This window comes from Eulemur rufifrons, chromosome 5 (genome assembly GCF_041146395.1).
Source record: "Eulemur rufifrons isolate Redbay chromosome 5, OSU_ERuf_1, whole genome shotgun sequence".
Classification (NCBI taxonomy): Eukaryota; Metazoa; Chordata; class Mammalia; order Primates; family Lemuridae; genus Eulemur; species Eulemur rufifrons.
This window is the reverse complement of record NC_090987.1, coordinates 22,702,587-22,724,470: the sequence shown is the minus strand read 5'-3', so window position 1 is coordinate 22,724,470 and position 21,884 is coordinate 22,702,587. Positions and strand designations below refer to the sequence as shown.

The 21,884-nt window shown below is 42.3% G+C and overlaps 2 protein-coding genes and 1 non-coding gene across 4 annotated transcripts in view; all 3 read right to left on the bottom strand.

Annotated features, from left to right (window-relative positions):
- Positions 1-2,035, bottom strand: part of EPG5 (ectopic P-granules 5 autophagy tethering factor) — an 86,203-nt gene extending 84,168 nt beyond the window's left edge. For both annotated transcript variants that reach the window (XM_069468445.1, XM_069468446.1), the window contains exon 1: positions 1,973-2,035. In XM_069468445.1, coding sequence (XP_069324546.1) covers positions 1,973-2,035 — 63 coding nt within the window. The remainder of the gene's footprint in view (positions 1-1,972) is intronic.
- Positions 2,036-9,334: 7,299 nt separating this feature from the next.
- The window catches only part of PSTPIP2 (proline-serine-threonine phosphatase interacting protein 2), a 68,676-nt gene continuing 56,126 nt past the window's right edge, over positions 9,335-21,884 (bottom strand). Inside the window, exons 7-15 of the mRNA XM_069468443.1 lie at positions 21,603-21,701; positions 20,948-20,993; positions 19,921-20,000; positions 17,425-17,523; positions 16,068-16,164; positions 15,863-15,944; positions 14,589-14,623; positions 13,472-13,529; positions 9,335-10,954 (exon numbers count right to left, since the gene is read on the bottom strand). Coding sequence (XP_069324544.1) covers positions 13,480-13,529; positions 14,589-14,623; positions 15,863-15,944; positions 16,068-16,164; positions 17,425-17,523; positions 19,921-20,000; positions 20,948-20,993; positions 21,603-21,701 — 588 coding nt within the window. The 3' untranslated portion in view covers positions 9,335-10,954; positions 13,472-13,479. The remainder of the gene's footprint in view (positions 10,955-13,471; positions 13,530-14,588; positions 14,624-15,862; positions 15,945-16,067; positions 16,165-17,424; positions 17,524-19,920; positions 20,001-20,947; positions 20,994-21,602; positions 21,702-21,884) is intronic.
- Positions 14,999-15,102, bottom strand: LOC138383529 (U6 spliceosomal RNA). Its single transcript, XR_011233598.1, has one exon. It is a non-coding gene; the product is annotated as a U6 spliceosomal RNA (small nuclear RNA).

The following is a 21,884-nucleotide window of genomic DNA, read 5'->3' as shown; positions in this document are numbered from 1 at the left end:
GTCTGTATAGGAAAGTTGCCTGAAAAGTACCAATAACATAAGAAATTGGTTTTTCATGACAGATTTAAAGCTCAAGATTTTTAATTTTTTAATTTTGAAATCCTGTTTTAAACAAAATAACTTGAGAGAGAATCCTCTTGACTGGCTTTTTTTTTTTTTTTTTTGGAGACAGGGTCTTACTCTGCCACCCAGGCTGGAGTGCAGTGGCACAATCCTAGCTCAAGGTAACCTCCAACTCCTGGGCTTAAGCAATCCTCCAGCCTCCTGAGTAGCTGGGACTATGGAGATGCACCACCACGCCCGGCTAATTTTTTCTATTTTTAGTAGAGACAGGGTCTTGCTCTTGCTCAGGCTGCTCTCGAACTCCTGAGCTCAAGTGATCCTCCTGCCTTGGTCTCTCAGACTGCTAGGATTACAGGCGTGAGCCACCGTACCTGGCCTGTAGGCATGTTTTTAAGCACTCTGGAGGCCCATGCAGGAAGATTGGGAAGATTGCTTGAGTCCAGGAGTTCAAGGCTACTGTGAACTATAATTGCACCACTGCATTCCACCCTGGGTGGCAGAGTGAGACCTTATCTCCAAAAACAATTTTTTAAATTAAAAATTAAGCTCCTGGGTTGAGAGTCAGGATTTCTGGCTTTAACCTGAGTTCTCTCAGTAACTGGCATGACATTACACTCTCTTTATCTCTGTAGGCTTTAGTTTCATCATTTATGGGAGGCGGGGGTGGGGGGGTGTACCTAGAGATTAAGATTTAAGATTCTGCTCTCTACAGACAACCAATGTTTATGTGTTATGCACGATTATGTTCTAGGATCAAGGATCCTAAGTGTGGCTGGCCAAAGGCGTTTCTCTTCTTCCTCTGCCTAAACAGTTCTCTACCAACCCAATACCTTGTAAAATTATTTCTCTTAAAAACTTTTCTGAAATTAGGTACCAAAATGGCTTTCTCACCAGAGTAAGTCATCACTTATCTGGGTACACTAATGTGCCTAACTCCACTACAGCCTTTGAAAAAGACATCATAATGAAAGGAATCCACATAGGTCATTTAGAGTTTATTAAGTAGGGTACCTACGAACACTCTCCTAGTTCCCATGAAAAAGTCAGATTATGGTACCATGTTTAAATTGCACGTGCTCTAGAACATCACCCACTGCTGGGTAATTTCCTTAATGTAAATTCTGCTTCCGGTAAGCCAAATTATCTAGGTCCTGCCAGCTAGGAGCAGAATTTAATCTGTTCACTGTAGAGAATATATAGGAATAAAATGAAAATCTAGACTGTACCTAAAGACAAAACAAATCAACTTAAAAATCATGCTAATACCACATGTACTCTAACCCAGGAAACGCAGAAAATTCAAATATGTCCCTACTGTGTGAGTCCTGCTCTGGGTTAATTTCTAGGCACCCGTGCCCCATCATAAACAACCAGGATAAAATGAGAAATAAACAGCAGCAGCAGCAGCACTGCCACTCTGAATCTTGAAAGTGAAGAGAACTGGCACGTCACTACTGTCTGCTTTATATCTGTCTCTATTCACAGAGCTCTGCCAAAGGATAACTTCTCCAAGAGGAGGAGAGGAGCCTTCCCTCTTTATGCATGGGACGAACTGAAAATATTTTCAGGATATAAAGGAGAAAAGAGAGAGTCAAAGATGGGGCTGGAAAGAGAAAAATCGTTTCATGGCAGGAAACCAAACCCAGGTGAGGAAAGACAAGACAGCAGAAAAAGAAGAGTCCAGTGAGATCACAGCAGGAAAAAGGAAAAATGAGCTCCTGACAAAGTGTGGCAAGGGTCATGTGGAGAGAAACGGAGGAGCAGGGCCTGTGGGATCAAATATTGGAAGGTGGAGGCAGAGGATGCAGAGAGCTCAGGGAGCGGGAGTGGAGTTGGCTGGAGAGGCCGAAGAGAGGAAAAGGGAGACAGAGCACACTGCCAGAACTTCGGGGGGCGGGGGGAGCCTTACCTTGCTTTTAGTCCGGCTGGCCTTGGCCTTGGCCCGGCGCTGGGGTCTCACCGCCTCGGCCATAGACCCTGCTGCAGAGCCGTCGCCGTTTGTTTTTGTCAATACCCTGCGCTTTACGCAACCTGCCGGGTTCTAGCCTCCGGCCTGTCACGTGATCGAATCTCCACCACTCCCGGAGAAGAGGCGGTGACTTGGGGCCTCTACGGGCCGCAAGGTAGGACAAACCACTCCGGGACGCATTCGCACTGGAGGATGGCGGCCCCGCCTACTCCCGGCGCTCAGGCCAGAGCGCGCTCACCTGTGGGTGGTGCTGGACACAGGTAGCGACTGCCAGGGCTGACAGATCTCCGTGTCCCCTGCGCTGCGGAGCCGCGCGCGGTCTGGACCTCGGGTGCGCTCGCTCTCCTCACCCACATTGGCGGGCTTGTCAGTCTTACTGTGATCTTTAGATAACCAGATCCAACTGATAGCCTAAATCTCCAATGCGCGCAAGGAAACCCTGATGTCTATCGGGATGTGCACTTCGGTGTCCTCTTTTTGTAAAGGGGAATGATGATAATTGCCTTTTCGGATGTCCTGAGGATTAAATGGGGTACTCATGAAAGGTGCCTAGTATAGAGGCAGACATGTGGGTAAATGATAATTATTAATTATCATTACATCAGTACATACAGATTCCCAGGTTGAAAAAGAGACATCTGTTCCAAAAAGGACAGGCCAACAGGTAATAAGACAAATAAGACCCGTAAAAGTATTCTCAGTATACATTGTACACATTTTGCTTCATTTGAAAAGTCCAGATGTGAAAAACTTGTCCCCATCTCCCTTTCCCAGCTCTACGATTTCTATAATTGCTTTTATGTTTATGGTTAGTGGCTGTCAGCCCTCCTAGAATGTGAGATCTTCAAGGGCAGGGTTCTTTGTTTTGTTCCGTGATGTATCCCAAGGGTCTCTAGACCTGCAGGCTAGCACGTAGTAGGTAATAAATTTTTTTTTTTTTTGAGACAAAGTCTCACTCTGTTGCCCAGGCTAGAGTGAGTGCCATGGCATCAGCCTAGCTCACAGCAACCTCAAACTCCTGAGCTCAAGTGATCCTTCTGTCTCAGCCTCCCAAGTAGCTGGGACTACAGGCATGCACCACCATGCCCGGCTAATTTTTTCTATATATATTTTTAGCTGTCCATATAATTTCTTTCTATTTTTAGTAGAGATGGGGTCTCGCTCTTGCTCAGGCTGGTCTCGAACTCCTGAGCTCAAATGATCTGCCCACCTCGGCCTCCCAGAGTGCTAGGATTACAGGCGTGAGCCACCGCGCCCGGCCGGTAATAAATATTTGATGAATCGAATGAACGGGAGCTGTTTTGTCTGGGCATTGGGTAAGTTAATTGAGATACAGTGTATGGGAGAGGGAAAAAAGACTATCTGCCTACCCATAGCGTACCCTAGAATGAAAAATCCAGGAAAATGGCATGAAAAATGGAAAGGACTTCAGAGATGCAGTCAGCATGGTGTCTTGTTTATGATCATGTTTTAATTGATCATATAAAATACAGTTTCACATATTTTGATCCCAAATCCTCAAAAACAAAAACAATTATTAAGCTACTCAGAATGTAAATGTACTTTGTCCTGGATGTCCTGAGGTGTGTGTATAGTTATTGCCTGCAAAACTTGGCAACAATATCTTTATACCCACCACTATTATCCATAACTATTGCTGGTATTTCTCCCAGTCTGGAATATACCCACTTCCCTCCCCCTGTTCAAATCTTTTCTGGCCTTTAAAGTTCTCTATATGTCACCCACTACTTGGTCAGTAAAACAGAACTGGTCCTACCTTCAATTTGCATGTTTTACAGTTTTTTGGGGAGGCAGACACAATGCATAGATCAATAGTGATATGTGATATGTGTATTGTCTATGGGAAAAAAAGAGGCATACTTTGGGAAGACTGAATGAAGAGAAGATACCAGGGCAGGGTGAGTTTCATATGAAAAGGGGTTAATCTGGCCAGGGATGGTGGCTCACATCTGTAATCCTAGCATTCTGGGAAGCAGAGGCAGAAAGATCCCTTGAGCCCAGGAGTTTGAGGTTGCTGGGAGCCAGGCTGACACCACAGCACTATAGTCTGGGCAACAGAGCAAGACTGCCTCAAAAAAAAAAAAAAAAGAAAGAAAGATTGATTCTATTCCCTAGTCTCTGGTGCCATCTGGTGGCAATTTCCCATTGGTGAAACCTCTTACAGGTGATTTCCGAGAAGTCATTCATTCTACAGATAATTTCTGTACATCACTCTGTATGAGGCATTATTTCATCATTCTTGATTACTAAATACATTTTGTAAAATTTTGAAGGAATCCTGTTACTTCTAAATTATTTCAGTTTCCTTAGACAGTTAGCTAACAGGGCAAGTAAGTACCAAAGACATCCAGCCTACATTTTTCTTTTTTTTTTTTTTTTTTTTTTTGAGACAGAGTCTCACTCTGTTGCCCAGGCTAGAGTGAGTGCCGTGGCATCAGCCTAGCTCACAGCAACCTCAAACTCCTGAGCTCAAGGGATCCTCCTGTCTCAGCCTCCCGAGTAGCTGGGACTACAGGCATGCACCACCATGCCCGGCTAATTTTTTCTATATATATTTTTAGCTGTCCATATAATTTCTTTCTATTTTTAGTAGAGATGGGGTCTCGCTCTTGCTCAGGCTGGTCTCGAACTCCTGAGCTCAAATGATCTGCCCACCTCGGCCTCCCAGAGTGCTAGGATTACAGGCGTGAGCCACCGCGCCCGGCCCATTTTTCTTAACAGACTCTTCCATTGATAGGATCTTTTTCATTAACAGACATTTGCTTCCATGGGCAGAAAAGCATATAAAACTTGTCTTTTTTCTATTATTTCTCATCATCTTCCTTATTAAAAGAAAAAAAGTTAAATGAGTCATAGAAATACCGTTGACCATTGAGCAATGCAGGAGTTAGGGGTGCTGACCCACCATGCAGTTGAAAATTCATGTATAACTTTTGACCCTCCCAAAACTTAATAGCCTACTGTTGACCAGAAGTCTTACCAATAACAGTCGATTAACACATATTTTGTATGTTATTAATATATGTATTAAATGCTGTATTCTTATAACAAAGCTAGAGGAAAGAAAATCATAAGGAAGAGAAAATATATTTACTATTCATTAAGTGGAAGAGGATCATCATAAAGGTCTTCATCATCGTCATCTTCATGTTGAATAGGCAGAGGAGGAGGAGGAGGAAGAGGAGGGATTGGTCTTGCTGTCTCAGTGGTGGCAGAGGCAGAAGAAAATCTGCATATAAGTGGGCCCACAAAGTTCAAATTCATGTTGTTCAAGGGTCAACTGTAGTTATTTGCACCACCAGAGCATCGGACACTGCTGGTGCGTCACTCATATCCCTTGTCACTTACCATTTCTAAGTGTTCAGGCCCAAATTCCAATAACTAGCATCTCTTTGCCTCAGAGCTCCCTTGTTTGGCGGGATGAAAGTGCCAGGGAAATAGTGCACTCCCCCAGACTTAGAGCAACCCTCAACTAGTGACAGATGGGAGTTGGCATAAAAATACAGTTATGGGTTGAATTCTTTCCCCTACCCCTAAATTTTTATGTTGAAGTCCAAACCCTTAGTACCTCAGAATGTGATCTTATGTGAAGATAGGGTGTTTATGAAGTAATCAAGTTAAAAAGACCATAAGGTAGGTCCTAATCCAATAGGACTGTTGTCTTTATAAAAGGGGAATTTTGACCCAGAGACATGCATAGAGGGAAGACGACATGAAGGAACAGAGAAGAGACAGCCATCGGCAATGCAAGGAGAGAGGCCCGGAACAGACCTTTCCCTCACAGCCCTCAGAAGGAACCAGCTCTGCCAACTTCCAGCCTCCAGAACTGTGAGACAACACATTTCTGTTGTTTAAGCCACCCAGTTGTGATATCTGTTACAGCAGCTCTAGCAAACTAATAACACCCAGTTCCCTCAGCCCTCAGGTGGATTAACTCTGAGGTATATGTTCTGTGCTATTTCCCAGAGTCCTCTGGGGAAATTGAGTTCCAGTTTCCCACAGTGGCAACTTGCTTAATAACACATACTTTACTCACTGCCTTCTCTTCCTTTTCTCACTTCCCGTTCCACACTGGTGTTTTCTGGGTTTACCTCCTAAATCAACTACTTGATCTCATGTCTTTGTCTCAGGTGCTCCTCTGAGGGGCCTCGAACCAAGGCAGTTGGTATAAGAAATGGTACCCTGATTGTCAGGTAGATTGTCAGGGTGGGATTCTGGAATTAATGCCTCCCCAGCCAGCTGACAAGAGCCTCACTAGAAAAGGAATGCATGATATCTGTGAATTGGGGTTGAATTTAAGCGGAAGAGCTTGTGCAAAATCACTAGCATTTGAAAGATATGTGGGCAAAAGTAGTTCTAAGAACTGTAGAGTGGTGGTTGGTATCAACTGTTGTTTATGCACCAAAGAAAATCACAAGCTCAGGTCACATAGGGCAGCGGTCCCTAACCTTTTTGGCACCAGGGACAGTTTTCATGGAAGACAATTTTCCATGGACCAGGGTGGGGGGTAGCAGGGATGGATTTGGGATGATTTAAATGCATTACATTTATTGTGCACTTTATTTCTATTCTATTACATGTAATATATAATGAAATAATTATACAACTCACCATATAGGTTGGGGACCCCTAACATAGGCAATATTGGGAAAGCCAGAAAGCCCCTAAGGCAGCATTTAAAAGATGCATTTTATAAAGTTATAAAGACAATGTGAATGTGAAAAGAAAGAATGTTACTTCTAAATTACTTTAGCTTCCTTCAGATCCCCTGAATCATAGGTTGGGAAAGGACATCAGCAATCCATCACACAGTGGAAATGGTACATTCTGGATCAGGCCGGAGCAAATCCAGAAAGCACAAATATGTTACCCAAAGAGGTAATGCAGACACACCAATCACCTTTCTCTGTTGCACCTATGCCTCTCCCTCGCCTCACACCTGTGGCCTCATAGAAGGTGTCCTACGACCCAGTCGATGGAGAAGAAGAAAAACTCAGGCCTGATTCAAGAACAGGTCAGCTGGATATGTTAACTGTTAGTCTGCACGTGGACTGGTGCCACATGACAGCCCCGCTCGGGAGTCACTGCAAAAAACAGTGGGGAAGAGGAGTACCAATGGGCCATGCATCAGGCAATCCAGCTGGCCGTCATTGCTCTGAAGAGAGACATAGCCCAAGGTAAATAGATACATAGACTCCTGGCAATGGCACACATCTTGACTGGTTGGTCATCGAGGAAAATTAGAAGATTGAAGACAAAGAGGTCTAGGGAAGAAGAATGTAGGGGGACCTCTGGGAATGAGCAACAAAATGTATGAATCTCTGTGTCCACAAGAGATTATCCATCACAGACGAAGTACAGCACAACTATATGGTGAGGATGACTCATCCCAGTGGAGTTAGCTAGTCTCTGTCCTTGGCCACCCAGTGGCTCCTCAGGGGGCCCATGAGCAGAGTAGCCATGGTGACAGAATGAAGCTAAGAAGGAAGCCCCTACTCACCAACCCTAATCTATTAACTATCACTGAACATCTGACCAATCAGCCCAGAGGCCAAGGCTGAACCCTAAATATGTTACCAGCCTTCCCAGAGACCAGCCAGCCACTTGGTCATCAAAGCCATTCCACCCTACAGTAAGCAATATTTCTCTCTACCAGGACTACGACCCCTCAGGGCTGAAGGTCCAGGTTACCCCACCATCAAGCAACCTAGACAAGTAGAACTAGCCAAGTGTAAAGGGATGCTAGAATGTGTGTGTGTTAGTTTGCTAGAACTGCCATAAAAATAAATACCACGGACTGGGTGGCTTAAACAAGTGAAATTTATTTTTTCACAGTTCTGGAGGCTGGAAGTCCAAGAGCGAGGAGATCAAGTTGCAGGCTGGGTTTCCTCCAAGGCCTCGTTCTTGGCTTGCAGATGGCAGACGGTGTCCTCCTGCTGCATCTTCTCATGATCATCCCTCTGTGCACGGGCACCACTGGTGTCTTCCTCTTCTTAAAAGGACACCAGCCATATGGGATTAAGGCCCCACCTAAAGGCCTTACTTCAGTTTAACCTCCTCTTTAAAGACCCTGTCTCCAAACACAGTCACATTCGGAAGTACTGGGAGGTGGGACTTCAATGTATGAATTGGAGCAGGGAGAGGACAAAATTTGCCCATAACAGAGTGGTAGAGGAAGGAGATGATGAATATCAGTTATGGCTTTAGGACCATCTGTAGCGACAGGGATTACAACTTGTCCCTAACTTCCTGTTTCATTTATGTGTGTTTGTTTTGGAAAGTTGGGACTTTAAGTAGTGACGGGGGGAGTAAAATTAACGTGGGACACAGATGGATATGAGCTGTGCGGGGGTCAGATGCTGTCAGTGCCCCATCCACATGCCCTCAGTCCCTCCCATTTCATCAAACACCAGCTTGACTTCCAACTGCCAGGATCTGTGTCCCTGCCCAAGGACTCTCAGACTACTGGAACTCGCTCTGCCAACGTTCAAGGCAGCCCAGAAGTGCTGGGAAATGAATGCCTCCCAGGAGCAGCCCTGGACCACTGGCTGACAGGAGTTAGCGAATAAATACCCATCTCCAAAGCATGGGTTCTGCATTGCTTCCCAGGAGTTCCCAAGAGGAGTGCGCTCCAGCTGCCCACCGTGTAGCTTGCCTGGTGATGCACACTTTTTTTGCCTTCCTTCCTTCCCTTTTTCCTCTGTTGCACTTCCATACTGGTGTATCTGGGATTGCCCCCCAGACAAAGTACTTATATCAGGGTCTGCTTCTGGTGGAACCCAAATTAATAAACCAACAGTCTACAGAGTAGCTCACATTTACTGAAGTTAACACATATGTAGCTGGCTTCACTCCTTCACACTCCTTATTTCTTTTTCAAGTGGTGGTTTCTCTAGCTATGTTTTCTTATGAGCCACTAAATCTTTCATATTTACTATTATGTGTCAGTTGCTGGGGATACCACAGAGAAAAGGATAGACAAGGGCTCTGCTCTTATGGAGAGAGGGTAGTCTAGAAGGAAGACAGACCTTGAGCAATTAATTTCAAGAGTGAATCATGTGATAACAAGGAAAATGGGTGTGAGTCGGGAGGATACAGTAGTGAGATCCAACCTCGTCTGGAGGCAGGGACGGTGCCTCCCAGAGCAGGGGACATTGCAGTTGACATCTGTGGCGTGGCACCACCTCCACGTGGCCTCCCTGACCAGCAGTTTGCCTTTCTGCAGTCTAACAATCACAAAGGGGACAAGGGGTCACATAAAGCTTGGAAGAGACATAGGATCAACACAAAAATGCAAAATAAATCCCAAATCACCAAGAACCTTTATTTTACTTCATATCAAACTGGAAGAACAATAAAATAAAAATATTATTTTCCATTCATTAAACACTTTTACATCAATTACACTGACCGATAGAAAAGTGAAATCCCTGAGGAATTGCCAACAATAAATAATATACTTAAAAATAGAATGTTCTGAGTGTGAAGGAAAATTTCCTGAGCCCGTCCAGTTTGGGGAAGTTTGACCCTTTGCAAACTTCAGTTTCTCAAAAGGATATCCAACTGATGCAAATTTCCTGCCACGATAAGAAGCTGATGCATTCAGTAGCACCTTACATTAAAGGTGAGGAAATAATCAATCTTCTTTCAATCAATTTGTCTGCAGTTCTAGGAAAGCTATTGGACAGAGCAGGAGAAAGAAAATATTTGCTCTTTGGGGTGACATAGAATTTTCCAACATACCGAATAAGATTTTCCCTTAACTAAAATGTACCATTTTCTCACAGCGTGCAAATGTTGTGCAAAAGGTACATAATCTCCCTGCTTTTTGTGCATGACGAAGAAAGACCAAAATATTTGTGTAAGGGTAAGATGGACACTTTAAAAATTCCAGGGTCTATTAAGGCAAAGGTTCTCTGTTGAAGACCCAGGATTGAGGATTGGCTTTGTAACTCTAGAATTCTCTTGAGGAAGAGAATCAAAATACCATATTTCATTGATTCTGGGAAGTACTTTTTTTTCACATTTTAGCATCTCAAATTCAAATGCACTTGGCCATCAATGGCCTATCACAAGTTCATTGGCAACTCTCCTACCCCACCTTCTCAGTGCAACATAAACTAATGGCATGTTTTATGATCAATGGCTTCTTAAATTAGATTAAACATGGTGCTCTGTAATTTAGTGCACACAGTGACCCACATAAAAATAAATCTGACATTTAAATCCTGGTAATTTTCCCAATTGAAAAAGTGCTGGCAAAAATATCTGGCATCTTAAATTTCAGCATGGGCTCAGGAAGGGTTAGAATACTGATGTGGGATGAGCTCTGGTTCTGTCCCTAATTAGCTGGGAGAACAGTAAGGAAATTGGTTTCACACTTCTAGGCTTTGTTTCCTCATCTGTAAAATGGGAAAGTACAATCATATGGCTTCTAAGTCTTCCAGCCAAGAAGGAAGGTAATTTTAAATCTTGCACCATCGAGGGTGTGTGTCACTGTGGAAATTCCATAGCCACGCTACTCAGAGCCAAAGGAGCTTCCTCTGTAGTTGGTGGCTCAGACTCCTCTGTAGCCACCTCTGCTCCCTCAAGAGTCAACACTCCAAATCCAGAAACTTGCCTGCTTCCCAAGTGGAAAACACAATTCATTCACAACTTTAGTGACTGACGGGGAAGGAATAATTCTTCAATCTGGGGCAATTTGTAAACTTTGTCAAAAAACTGCAGAACTCTACTAGCTTAAGTTGTACTAAATGTCTACCATAAATTGAAAGTATCAAAAAATTACAGCAAGGGTTCACTTCAAAGTCTTCATAATTGATATAATTTGGGTATAGGTTCTGCTGCTCTGGGTGCCTCTTTCCATGACATAGAAGCATTAGCCGGAAAAAGCTTTGCTTTCTGAAAGAAAATAATAAAGAAATTTTATTTTAATGAACGCTACATGTCAGCACCTGCTCCTATATTGAGAGTACAGTCAGTAAGTGTGCTGGCCAAGGAAAACAAACAGTGCAGAACAGGTACTCCAAACAATGAAAAATAGAATGTGATGATAACAACATTCCTTTATGATAAATAATGTGTATTTATATTTTTTGATACAGATATTTTTAAATTCAAAAATTATAATCTATCTTTACCTAAGCATGTTAGAATTAAAAACAAAAATAGCAGCTAAAATCAACAACTGTAAAACAAATTGCAAATTCCTAAATCTTATTTAAATTTCAATTACAAAGGTTCATTGAAACTATTTTAACGGTTATGATAACTTGCTTAACTGAGTTATTAACTAACCTAGGCTCCCTTCTTTAAAATTCTCTGATATTCAGTCAATTATTTATTTATTTATTTATTTTGAGACAGAGTCTCACTCTGTCACCCTGGGTAGAGTGCTGTGGCATCAGCCCAGCTCACAGCAAACTCCTGGGCTCAAGCCATCCTCCTGCCTCAGCCTCCCGAGTAGTTGGGACTACAGGCACGTACCACCATGCCCAGCCAATTTTTTCTATTTTTAGTAGAGACAGGGTCTTGCTCTTGCTCAGGCTGGTCTCAAACTCCTGACCTCGAGAAAACCTCCTGCCTCGGCCTCCTAGAGTGATAGGATTATAGGCATGCACCCAGCCGATATTCAGTCAATTATATGGGCATATGTTGAGCCCCTGCTCATTGTGAAGGCACAGACACCAATGAACCCCAATGAAATGATATAACTCAAGTAAATGGGTTGGCCTTGGCATCTTGCATTTGAACATCAAACTCTTAGACTCTAAGGAACTAGAGTTGTTGGGTCAAATGCTACTATTAAACCACTAGAATATATGCTTTACCCAAACAAGTAAAGACAGAAAATAAAGATGTAAAAAATAAAAGGAAGCACTTAGTGTTGCCAATGCCCTGCCCCATAGTTATCATCTACATGGTGCTCCAGAGGGCAGGTTCCACCTCTGAATCCCAAATCACTGATTTGCCATGTTCCTGCTCTGCCTCGAGTTAGGACTTTGCCCCTTTCCATGAGAAAGAGGGAGCCTTATGAAATGAAGAAGAAATGATGACTAGCAGTAAAGACTACAATTTATTAGTAGGTAAGAAAGTCATATATAGTTAGACAATGGGATAGTTTATGTTTTCAATTTCCCTATCTTTTGTAGGAAAATTGCTTAAATATTAAATATATTTCTTAAGCAATTTAAGGACTCATGTTTAAATACAATAGATACTAGCTGATTAATTCTATCGAATTAAGACAACTTGCTTCTGTCCCAGATAGCTAGTTGGCTATAAGTCACAAAGTAGGCGTTTTGAGAGGACTGAAAACAAGTAACATTTGATGTGCTCACTTATAGGTGGTATAGAACATTGTAGGAAATTACCAAGGAACAATGTTAAAACCTGTTTTGTTTCATAAATGACACTACATACAACCAACACCAAGCCAGGAACAGTGGGAGAGAGGCTGTTCCAGTTCTCTTACGACTTCCTGCAACCTACCCACCCACTCCCTGTCACTCCCAGGAACATAATAAAATCAGGAATATGCCAGTGGATCAACGCTCTAAAACAGTTTTTAGTCAGTGAAGTAATAAATTTACATTGCAGACAAATGAGAAACCAAGGTAAACAAAAAGAAAACATATTACCTGTTTAGGAATATATCCCTTCAAACTTTTTCTGTGCTCGTGTATGCCTATATAATTATACCCCAAGATATGCCCTTTTAGGGTAAAGGAATTATACTTTATGAGGAGTTTCATTTGGTATTGCTATTTTGGCTTCTGAGGCATTCCTTCACGTCTGAGAAATCTGATGTTGACTTGGAGTGTGTTGCAAGTGCCTGAGTGCCACAGATTAGCCGCCACGTAGCCATCTTTGCAGGAGTGGTTGGCTTAGTAGCGTTCAGTTCTCCTCTAATAATAATCCTCGTGGTTTGCTAGTTCAGAGCATTAATAATCTGGTGCAGGGTGACCCCTGTGATGCCCGTGTGTAAATGGTGAATGTGATACCATTTGCACTGTTTCCACTAACTTCTTTTTACTCGACTTCTCCCCTTTTAGTGGGTGGGGGAGTACACCAAAAGCTAAATTACTTACTGGGGCTCATGTGTGTTTTGTTTGTGAGCACTGCTTTAAGGCCAAGGGTGTAATGGCTAAGCAAGAGCTTAACAAGGGCAGATAAAGAGTTACGGAATAATCAATGAAGGGAAAGTATCCTCATTCAAATAGGTATGGAGTGGTCTCCAGTCTGCTTCCAGTCGTAGGATTCAGAGAGGTGTCCTGAAGGGACACCACTCTGGCCACTGTGCCCGCCTTGGCAGGCCTTGCTTGTTTGTAGTGGTGCTATACAGAAGCTTGCAAACCTTCAAAAACACAATCACCAGTCTAAATGCAACCGGATCATATGCAAAGTAAAGTTCCTCACCCTTGATGTTACTGATAGAGCAAACTGTAGTCACCAATCGTAGAATAATCAGGGTCCTCTGCAAAAATGGAACACAGGACAGCATTAAGATAATATTTTCTCATGATAAGATCTTAGCCCTTTTCAAGCTAAGGCATTCCCCTCAGAGCTTCTGGTAACTGCCCTTATGTAAGGAGTAAATATATCTGGCAACAAAGCCTATAAATGGTAGTCATGACTATAAACTAGAGAACACTCTGGAAATCGCTATTCTGACTCCTTCGCCCTCTTTCATCCATGCCCAGATAGCAGCACCCACAGTAAAATCATCTTCAAAAATGGATAAGTTACCAAGTGGTAATCATAAAACAACAAGAAATAAAATAACTTAAATCCTCATATTGTTTAAAGATACAATTTCAGCCACATTTTTTTCAGTCATTAAATTTTTACTAAGCTAAGTGTAGCATAAGTTGTCCTTTTCTCTCATGTCCTTGAACATAGATAGGTTTTTTTTTTTTTTACTCAAATAATAAATATTTTTTGAACACCTACTATGTGCCCAGAACTGTGTCAGGTACTGTGAGTGATACAGGAGAAGGAGAAGACAAAACGCCTGCCTTCAGGATTTTATCACCACCCAGGGCACACAACTAACAAAAAATGCTAAGATGTGTAGTTCTCCCGGAGGTATCACAGGAGATCAGAGAAAAGAGACCAGTGTGATTAGCGAAAGATCTCATTGTGGGCAGTGTACAAGATATATATTAAGTTCCATGTTTCTAGACATCTATGCCTTCTATAAATTACATTTCTGGGTAATCCAAAGGGAATTATATCTCAGTTCTGCTGTTCTCATGGCGCAAGTTGAAATAACCTCTTAGGTAAGATTACCTTATGTTAAATTTCTTTTGGTACTTCAGTAAGTAAATTCTCATAGATAAGCTATAAAATAGTCCACTAATTACCATATTCCACTCTGTGGCAAATACTTTTATAGTAAGATCCCAGTATAGGCTCACTCTTGGGAATTTAATTCCAATTCATCCTTTCATTCCCTTTATTTCAAAATTCTACTTATTCAATTTGAAAGAAAACCTAACATAAGAATTTTAAAAGGCCTTTCTTGGTGACATACCTGGTAAACTTTTAGGAATTGGGAGAGGTCCTCTCCTGTAAGAAATGAGAACCAAAGTCTTTCAAATAAGTTTTTGTTCTTTTTATAATTTTCTACATCACACGACAAGCATATCACACTCTAATCAGATCTGGTTTCTGCGCTGGAAGGTCAAGAGAGCTCAGCTGAAGCAAATGATGTGCAGCACTGACCTCCTGAAATCTGAGTTGCAGACGTTATATTTTGCCAAGGGTGATTAGGAGCACAGAGCCTGCCCCACAACCCGGACTGGCAAGACTAAAGTCTCAGCTGCATGGGAAAGATTTCCTGAGCCCTTCGCACATCAATGTCTTCATATGCAAAATGGGAAGAACAAACAGCTCCTACCTCACTGTGAGGATTAAATCAGCTAATTCACATTAACTATTTCTTTTAAATACGAACACTTCACGAATCTGTGTGTCATCCGTGCACAGGCACCATGCTAATCTCTGTATCGTTCCAAATTTAGTATATGTGCTGCTGAAGCGAGCACTCGTATTAACTGTTTTGAACAGTGCTTGGCATTCTTAAATACTGATGAGGATCACGCAATCCTTCCCAAACACTCCCCATCTTTCCTACAGCTGGACTGAAAATTTAAAAGCTTAGACTGCAAGCTGACGCTATGTGAAACAAAAGTTTCTCTTCCCTTGAAATCCTTTATATGAGAGGTGGCAAACTTGCACCGCAAAGGACCAAATAGTAAATGATTCAGGCTTTGATGGCTACATACTGTCTCTGTTGCAATTGTACTCAACTCTGCTGGGAAATCAGCCATACACAAAACCTAAAGGACCGAGGGTGCTTGTGTCCCAATACAACTTTATGTAGGAACGCTGAAATTTGAATTTCATGCAACTTTCACATTTCACAAAATAGTGACCTTTTGATTCTTTTCCAGCCATTTAAAATGTAAAGACTATTCTTACCTCACAGGCCCTACAAAAATTGGCAGGTCAGATTTAATTCACAGGGGGCCCTAGTTTGCTGACTCCTGCTTTCTGCAGGCTATAAGGAAGGCATAGCATTCATAAAGTGAGTAATAATGATCACACTCGAGCACGACAGAGTCCTCCTCGAACTATGACTGTAAAATCCATTTAACATTTGTCCTAAAAATGCTATTTCTAAAACACTAGCAACCTCGCTAAGCAAATGCAGTGGTAGATATGTTCTAATGTCTTAGAACACCAATGTTAACAACATTTGTTAAAAGTATTTTTTTTTTTACTTGAAAGGCAGCTGGTTATTACCTTGCCAAGTTAGGCCCTGCGGCCTTTCCTGGAGGGACTGCATTCCTCTGGGGGCAGTAGAAATTCTCATACATGATGGGTGCTAGGAGAGGCATCAAGAAACAAAACATTAAGAGGCAGGTGTCTTCCATCTTGTTAGCGACATCTAACAAGAAAGACTAACAGAATTGCCTAAATGACCCTCCCCACCCCTTGCCCCATTCACCTGGTGGAGTCTGTCCAGTTTTGCGTTGATTCACAAAGTATTCGATGTCCTTCTCAATGCTGCACATTTCTAAACCCTTACGGACTTTCTCATACATCTAACAAAAAGAAAGTAAGCCAATAGGCAGAGGTATGTTGATGATAATTGGTTTTTTTTTTTTTTCTTTTCTTTTCTTTTAGACAGGGGTCTTACTATGTTGCCCAGGCTAGATTCAAACTCCTGGGCTCAAGCGATCCTCCCACCTCAGCCGAAGTAGCTGGGACTATAGGTGCCTGCCACCACACCCAGCTGTTGATGATAATTGTGACACAGCTCATTAAAACAGGAGGTTTGAAAAATGGCTCTTTTCCAAATTTTGTTGTTTTGAAAAGAAAAAAATTATTCCCAAGTCCCAGATTCACTTTAGGGCTCTTCTCTGACGCATATCTGCTATTAAATTTTTTTTTTAATGATAGGAAATATATCATTGTGGCAGGATAAAAACTCGGCTGAAAAAAATTTAAATACTGATGGGACCAAAATATAGATACCAAGTCCCATAACACTAGACCAATGTCACACACATATGCAAAGACAATCACTCGAAAGAGTTCTTCCATTCAATTCCATTGGTTTTCTGAGTGTCCACTTGTTCTTCTAAGGTGAATGTCCCATCTAAGTGAGGAGTGAGGGTGGCTATTTCTTAGCAAAGAAAGTTATGATAACTTGATTTAGTGCCTCTGAGACATGGGGACCCCATTACTATTGCTGTGCACAAATTAAACCTAGATAATGGCCTTGGGAATGCTATTCAAGTAAATCCTGAGCTCTGGATTAGCCTGGGCATGGCTCAGTCTGTTAGTACTTGGTGCTGTCTGGAGTGACCCCATTCCAGATTGGAGCAGTCTCTGGGGCTCACATTCATGCTGTGACATTTCTATCTTCCATACATTAAACTGTGTTTGGGTCCCCATCTCTGTCCTCCTGCCCTAACTCTAAATGTCTTTTTTGTTTGTTTGTTTGTTTTTAAGATTAGTCAAGTGCAGTAGTGACAAGGGGGGAAAAAGTAGAACAATGAGTCCAGTCTGTAACAGACTGTGAGCCATCAAGTGAGATAACTCACTGCCTTTGGACCAGCCTAACTCTGAATTTCTTAATGCGAAAATCATGGTGGTAAAATGGACCAGGAGTTAGGTAGGTTACGTGTTTATTATCTAGGTTCTTCTACCAACTCACTGTGTGGCCTTGGGCAAGTCACTTTACCTCTCTGGGCCTCAAATGAGCTGGTGGTGGTAAACTAATAAAGGTCTGCAGTTCCTTCCACTTTAATGAATCCAATATTCAAAGCAACAATCCTCCATGCATGCCTCGGACTTACCTCATCACTTGTGACACATTGTTGTGACAGCTGATTCACATGTAACCACAATGCATTCCGGAAGAAGTTTATTCGTTCATATTCTTGAGCCTCAAATACCTGCAGAAAAATAACTGCATGTATATACATAGGCAGAAAAAGGGGCTCCTCATTTAGATTGGCTGTGACTTGCAAAACAGTGCCAACCCTCAATTATCTGTAAGCTTATTGCCCAACTTAGGGTACTTCCCCCATCACTGAAGAAGCTCATGAACTCATGACAGATAAAGAATGCAAATTGAGCCTAATATCATATTAACACAAACAGGATTGGCTATGGTTCTGAAGGTAAGAAGTAATGATGATTTTAGACACCAATGTTCTAACTTGAGTTCCAGCTGACATTTCCAACTGCCTAATAAACACCTCCACCCGGAGGCTTGCCAGAGCCCCAGATGCAAAACACTGCCCCTGCTACCCTGGGATGAATCAATTTGACTGGCAAGATGGTCGAAATTGCTGACGCTGGTTAATGAGTATATGGATGCCCTTGCATTTGCCTTCTATCTCTGTGTGCTTAAATTTTTTTCTTAACAGAAAAGTTAAAATAAAAGTCACTACCTGAAATATAGTTTTTTGGATATAAACAAGTATCACCTTTTGAAAAATCAAACTATTCTACGAAGTGGATGCTATGCTATTCAATAGCAGATGTTATATATCAATGTATTTTTAAAATACTGAATATCATAGCTATTCCATTTGAAACTTTTTATAATATAAAACTTGAAATAAATACAAGAGTAGAGAGGTACAGAGAGTATGATGAATCCCTGTATACTATTCACCAGCTTAAACATTTATCAACTCACAAACAATTCTGTTTTACCTATATCCCTACCAACTATCCTACTCCCTAGAGTATTTTGAAGCAAATGCATTATTTCATTTCTAAATGTTTTAATATCTATATAGATACCTATATATAATAATGTAATAATTACATTATTTTATAATAATATTACATTATTTTATTATAGAATATTTCAAAAAGGCTCACAGAGAGCAATATAATGAATACCCACATACCAACCATCTAGCTTTGTCAAAAACTTTGGCCGTATTTGCTTCAGATTCTGTTAAAGCCCCTGTGTGACTTCCCCAATCTCTGTCACCTTCCTCCTTCCCAAGAAATAGCTATTACTCTAAATTGTATCATTCTCAGGTAGGTCTTGACACTATATGTGTATCCATAAAATGTATATTGCTTTGCATGTTTCTAAACTTTATAAAAATGGCCTCATTCCAGGCTTTCCCATGAGAATGTGGAGTGAAGAAAGCAAAACTGAAAAGGGTATTTTAGGAGGGGCATAGTGACCCACAGCATCAGATGGGAAAGACAGGTCAAATCAGATTAGACAATGCAAAGGCCCACTGGACCTCACACCAAAGGGATCACTGGTGCCCTCTAAGAGAGCAGCTGCAGGAAGCAAACCCAAGATGCAGCAGTCTGGGGCAGGCAGGGATGACAAGGATTTAGTGTCTTCAAAGTGTGGCTGAGAAGAAAGGAGATGGTAGCAGATGAAAAACAAACAAAAAAAAAAAAAAAAAAAAAGAGCTAGTGAGTTTTAAAGCTAAGGTATGTGTGCAAGATAACAGAAGTTCACAAGTTCTCTGACCCCAGGGAATAGGGAAAGGCTTGATAGGGCAGGATCTTGATAGGGCAGAAAGCAGCTCCTTTCTCACTCCAACAGGAGAAAAGGAGGGTGTGTGTGTGTGTGTGTGTGTGTGTGTAAATCAGTGGTCGCCTACTTGAATTCAAGTCAGAGTCACTTGGAAGGCTTACTAACAGACACATTGCTGGGCCCTACCCCCAGAGTTTCTGATTCAGTGAGTCTGGGCTTGGTTTGAGAATTTGCATCTCTAGCAAGTTCCCAGGTGATGTTGATGCTACTGCTCCAGGGCCCTCACTTTGAGAACCACTAGTAAGATGTGTAGGCAGGGTGACAGAAACTTGAGGAAGTTTCCAGGTTATGTCTCGCATTTCCTCTAGGAAATTGTGACGTCATGCGCTCAAAATGAAGAAAGCAACGGTGAAATCAAAAGTATGACGAAAGAAAAAAAAAAAGTCATAGCCTGTTTACCTGCTATCTGTATTTCCCTGAAAAGGGAAAGCCTGGCAAGTACAGGCAAGGCTCTCCTAAGGTAATTACCCATCAACCATTAACTAATTCATCTGCTTCCTGCTTGCACTAACCAACCATGAGACTAAAGTTTTAAACAGAGCTGGACAGTGTGGTCAGCATGGGAAGAAGCAGAAAGATGAGGCTTGGGGAAAACTATTCCACTTCCTTCCAGTCTTCACTTAAATTTCTAATTTCTAATCCGCCCTCGAACTCTTTAATTCTATGAGAATCTAGGTGCTATAATAGGAGATGGAGCATTTCTAAAAAGCAGACGCTCCAAGTTCTAGGCGGAAGACCCGCCCCAGCACTAGCAACTTCCGGTTCCGGGTACCTCGCAGGCCTTGATATGTTCGCTCTGCCACTCTTCTCGGACTTTTTCCAGCGCGTTGACGTGCTGCAGGTACGCTTTGTCTGCAACAGAGGAGGGCCGAGATTCCGAAACTAGACAGGAGGGTGGCTCGCAGACCCACCCCGAGACTCATCTCAGATGGCAAAAGAAACGCATCGGAGTCGTGCTGACCTCACAAGGCCCCAAGGAGTGGGGAACATTGGAAGGACATCTCCCACCCTCGTAATATCTTTGTGAACTAAGCAAAGAAGAGAATCACTTTCTTTTAACACATTGAACCAAGCATGAAGCAAGAAACGTTCCAAGTAAGAAGAAATGAAAGCTGACGAAAAACCTCAGCCAGGGTTTCCTTTGTCTAATTCCACTTCAATATTTCCGCTCACTTTTCACTTTCAGGAAAACTGTCTGATGAGGGAGGTAGAGAAGAGAGCTACCTTGAGCCCTAAAGGGCCACCAAGTTAATTTAGTTTTGGATTTGGAGACTGCTTAAGTGACAGGGTCACTAAAGGAGTTTCCTGTAGGATATTCTGGGAACTAGAAGCTTTTGCAAACACCTGGTTTAGGTCTTAGATTTCAGAGATGACAAGACCTTGCCACTTGGCAGTTTCTTTTACAGCAGATGAGGGCTATGAGGGCTGAAAGGGGCTTTTACATGGATGTCCCTGATAAATCAGAGTGAGCTCCTAATTACAAAGCCGTTAAAACCTGACTCCTCCACCACCCCATTCACTTACCTATAAGGCAGCAAGGTCTAAGCAGGCAGCAGCCAGAAACTGCTGCCTCATTTGCTTCCTCCCACTTTCTGAGATTCTGATATTCTCTCTCTTTCCTACTCTCTCTGCCTTCCTTCATTCCTCCCTTCTTCCCTTCTGATATCTTGTTAATCCTACTGTATATCCACATATTCTTTATTGTAAGGTATATAAAACTACCCTTCTCTGAGACACATTTAGGACCATGTAAACCCCACCAACCAACCCTCCCTGATCCGTAGGAGCAGCCCCCTTACCCGAGTCCTCTACTGCAGTCTTTGATGTAGCCAGTTTAACAAAAAGCTGTGAAGACAAAAAAAGAACAAGAGTTGGGAATGCTGGGCCAGGCTTCCACAGGCAAAACAGATTTAAAATCAATGACCATGAAGAGACAAGATCTAGTCCAAATCCCACCTACATTTCCCTCATGAGCAAATCATTCAACTTGCCCTGTAATCTTATCAGTGTGGGAAAATATCCATAAAGCATCTTGCCTTACATCTTCCTAAAGACATACCTCTGCCCTCTAGTTGCTGAAATCTTATATTCAGATATTACAAAATTAAATTTACTTAAATTTGCAATCCACCCAAACAAGATGCAGCCCAAAGAAGATGCAGCTACAAAGAATACATGAGCTGAGTTTTGAAGAAAGATGAAAAACCCAGAACCGCCACCCCCCCCCACCTCTTATCACCCCCACTTCCTCCCCCATGGGCATGCTTTTCTAGGTCTTCCCCAACGCCAAAAATGTGGCCATGGTTTTTCTGGTTCAGAGGACCCCAGTACCCTGAAGGAAGATACTACCAAGAGCTTAGAGTACAGTTCATGTTTTTAATTAAGATTCTTCATTGGCTTTAGCCTGATACATGTAAGTCTCAGATTTTTCAGGTGGTCAGCCCTCCTAGGTACCTTTTCTTGTTGCTTTGGGTTGACCAGGTTGGCACTCCGGTTGACGGCCTGTTCTGCCTCATCTTTGTCCCGGCATTTCTGCTCATAGATCTTCTTTGCCTTTGTTGTTAGGAACAAAGAGGACCAAAACAAGTGAGCAGATTGTAACCCTGAAAAGAAGCCACCTACCCCACCAAGCCCAGCACAGACAGGGCCTTCTCATTACTGCTGTGAACATCACTAGGCTGGGCTTCCAGAAGGCAGTGCTCTTTCCTATCAATCTTTGAAAGGTCTCTCTCTCTC